Raw genomic sequence first — 4,698 nt, forward strand, 5'->3', positions numbered from 1 at the left:
AATATCAAACAGCATTAACAACCTCATCAACTACAACCAATTTTTACCCTGCTCAAAATGGTCAGCATCCACAAGGCATGGGCATCCTCCTTCAAACAGTCAATCGACCAGCTCAACCGACTACATTTATTTTACTATCTACTACTAAACCAGAACCCTCCCAGGATAGTAAAATTGCTTTAGCTGCCATGCCATATAATGAACAGGGTCAGGCCTTAGAAGTTTCTTTTGAAACGAGTAAATCTAAGAAACCCAAGAAGGATAGAAAGAAAGGGCCTATTGTTAAACAGTGGAGGTACAGTAACATATTTCATGATGAAATTAATGGGGCAGCTTTAGCAGCAATTAAAACTAGGTTGGGTATGTATTATGCAGAAAGTGATGCTGCCAGGAAAAAAGCCAAACAAGTTAGAGCACAAGAAACTGTTCAGACACAAACTGAGCAACCCAACCCAATTAAAACTGACCAGTCTGTGGTACGACCTCCACACCAACTCAGAGCTACTCACACATTGACTATATTTACTTAGTGTTTTTTATTATCATCATAGAGCATCTCGTAACATTAATATTAAGCTTCAAAGTATTAAGAATACATAGAAAATTAATAATCTCAATATTAGTATGTAGTATTTAGGGAAAAATTCAAAATAAGCCTTTAAAATCTGTGCTATTTAAAAATAATTTATTGTAATTTTTTATTTATTAATGAATTGATGGAGGAAATATTGTAACAATTAAGACTAGTGCTAGAAATTAACCCAGATCTGAAACAGCTATTACATACGGTTATATTGTATTGTAATGAAAAGCTTTTTGCTGATTAACTTCATTTACAAGTTTTATATGTATATGAAGTATGAAACTGTTTTTTATGCTACTTTAAGGATTTTATTTCAAGTGATAATGATTATTTTTAATATATATTGATTACATACATTATGTAATTAAATCTATTTAAATATACTGTGCCTTATTATTGTTCAATTCATTGAATCATTTTTTTTTTGAGATTTTTGTACATTGTTGTCACATTTGGTATTTTTTTTTTTTTTCAAAATGTAAAATTATATAACACCAGCTGCGTTAGAGTATGTAACACCTATAAAAGTAGCTAACTTACTTCAAGTATCAATAACTACTAACAAGAAAAACAATTAAATTTTATATGATTACATTTTCAAAGAACATTTGATAGTGAGTTGTTCGCGTTTTGAAATCGCTATATAGCGTTTAAAAATTCGACCTCTTTAATGCTAAAACGCGAGTTTTTCGCGACGCTAAAAAGTTTAAGCGTTTCATTTGAATGCTTGGATAGTAATATAGTTATTTTTTTGTCAACTAAGCGCTAAAGCATTGTTTTTAACTAAATGTGTAAAATGAATCAAAGTCCTTTTGTTATAACCCTGTTTATGTATCTACATAGTTTATCCATATACCAGCTTTCAATAAAAAAATAATCATCGAAATCGGCTTTCTGAGTCTTTCAAGTTCTGAGATAAACACAAAAGAAACAGTAGAATTGAGAATATCTCTTGCAAGTCGGTTGAAAAGAAACTATTCTTCGTATTTGTAATGAATGCTTTTACTCAACGGATTGTCCGATTGTTACAGCACATATTGTAACATAATAGTATACGTATAACGTCCGCGCTGGAAGTCAAGTGATTGGTTTATAAAAAATGTTTTTCTATTTTCAAGATCTTGGTAAAAGACACCTGGCTCAATGCATTTCAATTAGCAGTGACCAAATAAGCCTCCCTCATCCTAACCTCAAATAACCATTCTTAAGATTATTTCTTTCGTTTAAAGGTTAAAAAATAAATAAAAAATGGCTTAGATTTTTAAATTTATTGTAAACTTAAATTACGCGGAAAGCACGCAGACTCCACCCACAGACTTGATCTTCTGTTCAGCTGTCTTCGAAAAGAATTTAGCCTTAACTATGACGGGCTGCTTCGGGAGTTTGCCTTTGCCAAGCAGTTTGTAGTAACCCTGAAAATAAAAGAAACATATAGTATGTCTGTAAAATACAGTTACTCAAATATTAATTTCAAGAATTTATATTTTTTAAGTCAGGTTTCATTACTTCTGGGTAAGGTCTAATTTAGCTTGTCAGTTAAATTTGACAATAATATATGTACATGATAGCCACTGACAACTGCTTGATATTGCGAGTATCCATTTTCTTTTAGATCAAATAGGTTGCCTGAAAAATGTCACCACAAGATCTTTTTTTTTATAATAAATTTTCAACTGTATATTTTTTTTTTTATAAATTTACATAATTAGAAATAAATAAGTAAAAGAACATACAAATTTCAAATCAATTTCACCATAAAGCAGATACATGCATAGTCAAGCAGTGGGATCTTGAGTTATATGAAAATACTTCTACTCTTATTCAAGTCAAATATTGTATTATATTCAGGTGCATAAAAGGGAACTCTCCCTTTTTTTTTTTTTTTTTTTTATGTCATAGCGGGCAACTGAGCTGGTGGTTCACCTGATGGTAAGCGATCACCACCGCCCATGAACATTCGCAAAGGTTGAGCCCCTGCGAATGCGCTGCCCGCTTTTTTGGGATAAGAGAAAAGGAATGGATTCATGACTGGAAAGAAGGAATGGACTGGGACGGGTGAGGAAAAGGAAACGGGCCTCATAACAATACAAAAATACAGAACAAATAATATATTCCATATAAGTAATTTTTTTAAGATTCGTAATTTAAAGCTTAGTATTAAACGGCAAAGCCTAATATAGCAATTCTGTTTATTACAAAACCAGCTGTTCATCTCGGTTTCACCCGTGGTGAAAGAATTTTTGAAATCCAACCATTCACACATGATGGTGTGACCAAGGGAAATGGGGTGGGATTCATTTTATGTATATTTATCTGTTTCATTTTTATTTATTTCATAATATAGGCATGTTAAAAAGTATGCACTGCATGTTTTTATAGTATCTGTTCATATAGCTTATCACTGACTGTTGAAAATACCAACCTAAACTTCTAAGAAACAAGTCTGTGGAAGAGACAGAGACTCTTTTATGTTAAACAAATAATATTAAGGTAAATTTTTCAACCACTATAATCTCATGTTTTAGAATGTATTTCTCTGTTATTAAAAATCTAAACTAAAATATGTAATATCAATACTTACAGCCTTGACAATGTTGATGACTGGAACTTTACCATCTGTGGCACTGGCATACTTAAGCCTAGTCTGTTCTGAGACGAGAGTCCACAATTTGTCCAAATTTAATACAGGACAGAAGATTTTGTTTTTCCTCAAGTGGAAATTTCTCATACCAAGCTAAAATAGACAAAAGTAATATATTAAAAATACATAAAATTATAAATTTTTGTAAGGTATTTCAAGACCATAAAAATTTAGTTAAATATACACAGGTCAATAGCCTTACCTTGCCGAAGTATCCAGGGTGGTACTTATCCATGTTGATTCTGTGATGGTGTTCGCCTCCAGCGTTACCACGACCACCGGGATGCTTACGATGCTTTCCTGAAACAACAACACGTGATATTTAGTTTACAAGGCAAAATAAATGTGTGTGTTTACACATTTTGTAGGTTATATATTTTGATCATGTAAATAGCATAGAAACTTACCGATACGACCATGTCCATGACTGACATGTCCTCTTAACTTCCTGGTCTTCTTTTTGGAGGTGGCCTGCACATTAAGTAATAGATTAATAACATTTTCGTTTAAACTGGTTTTAATGAGAAATATTTGTATGTTTAATACACTTATTAATTTCACAACACTAATTTAGTAAATATTAAAGACATCTTTAAACGATTATCAAGAAAATTCATGATAATTCACTGACAATAAACACCAACCATATTTTCGGCTTTCGTCAAGGAATGGCAAAAGAAAGAGATCGAAACAAATTGGACGTCACTGTCAAATTACTTTTTTTTTTTTTTTTTATGGCAATAAGTTAGAACTATTTGCCAGTGTCAAGTTATAAAAGGTAGGGAAACTAATTTTATACAATAATGACAGATTTAAACACGCGTATAATCAGAGAAGTGGTGCTTATCAATATGAAATATACAACTTTAAATAATCTATGTAAATAGAATAAAAATTATTAGTGAATCAAAACCTAAATCAACTTCTATGTAAAATTTAGTTTACTATAAATAATACAACAATTATTTACAATTTTATATTATTTCGATGGATAAAATCTCCAATGACTTCACAATATTTAACAGGCTCGAGTAAGAGACAATTAATAGAAATAGGAAAGGGTACACCAAGTAATTCAAGAGATAAATATAAAAAGGAGTGGTCATAAAGCGGGCAAGCAAAAAATATATGATTTAGATTGCCCGTATTTATTTATTTATTTATTTATACACTTTATTGTGCTGCCAACAAAATACAAAAACAACTTATACTAAAAAAAAAAGGAGATACAGCACAGAAGGCGGCCTTATCACTTATAAGTGATCTCTACCAGGCAACCAACTTAAATATAGATAGCAACATAATTTAAAAGGAGGTAGGTAAAAAGTAAAGCATACATAACAAATAAAAAAAAAAAAACTACATTCTAAAAATTTACATACAACATACACATATTTAAAATAAATATACATACAACATATACATATATAAAATAAATATACATACACATATACACTATATAAATAATAATATC

At 30.7% G+C, this 4,698-nt stretch overlaps 1 protein-coding gene across 1 annotated transcript; it reads right to left on the reverse strand.

The window, feature by feature from the left end:
* Nucleotides 1-1,836: 1,836 nt before the first annotated feature.
* On the reverse strand, nucleotides 1,837-3,947 carry LOC119833415 (60S ribosomal protein L27a). The gene is made up of 5 exons (XM_038357408.1): nucleotides 3,869-3,947; nucleotides 3,632-3,695; nucleotides 3,427-3,524; nucleotides 3,165-3,317; nucleotides 1,837-1,995 (listed from the first exon to the last, which is right to left on the reverse strand). The coding sequence occupies exons 1-5, from the start codon at nucleotides 3,869-3,871 to the stop codon at nucleotides 1,867-1,869; spliced, it is 447 nt and encodes a 148-aa protein (XP_038213336.1). The 5' UTR covers nucleotides 3,872-3,947; the 3' UTR covers nucleotides 1,837-1,866.
* Nucleotides 3,948-4,698: the final 751 nt, after the last annotated feature.

The sequence above is a fragment of the Zerene cesonia genome, chromosome 17 (assembly GCF_012273895.1).
Source record: "Zerene cesonia ecotype Mississippi chromosome 17, Zerene_cesonia_1.1, whole genome shotgun sequence".
Taxonomy (NCBI): Eukaryota; Metazoa; Arthropoda; class Insecta; order Lepidoptera; family Pieridae; genus Zerene; species Zerene cesonia.

Excerpts from the sequence above, each read along its gene's own strand:
- LOC119833415 (XM_038357408.1), bottom strand. Across the intron at positions 3,525-3,631 it reads TCATGGACATGGTCGTATCG|GAAAGCATCGTAAGCATCCC; the intron begins GTAAGTTTCTAT and ends TTGTTGTTTCAG. Across the intron at positions 3,318-3,426 it reads ACCCTGGATACTTCGGCAAG|CTTGGTATGAGAAATTTCCA; the intron begins GTAAGGCTATTG and ends TGTCTATTTTAG.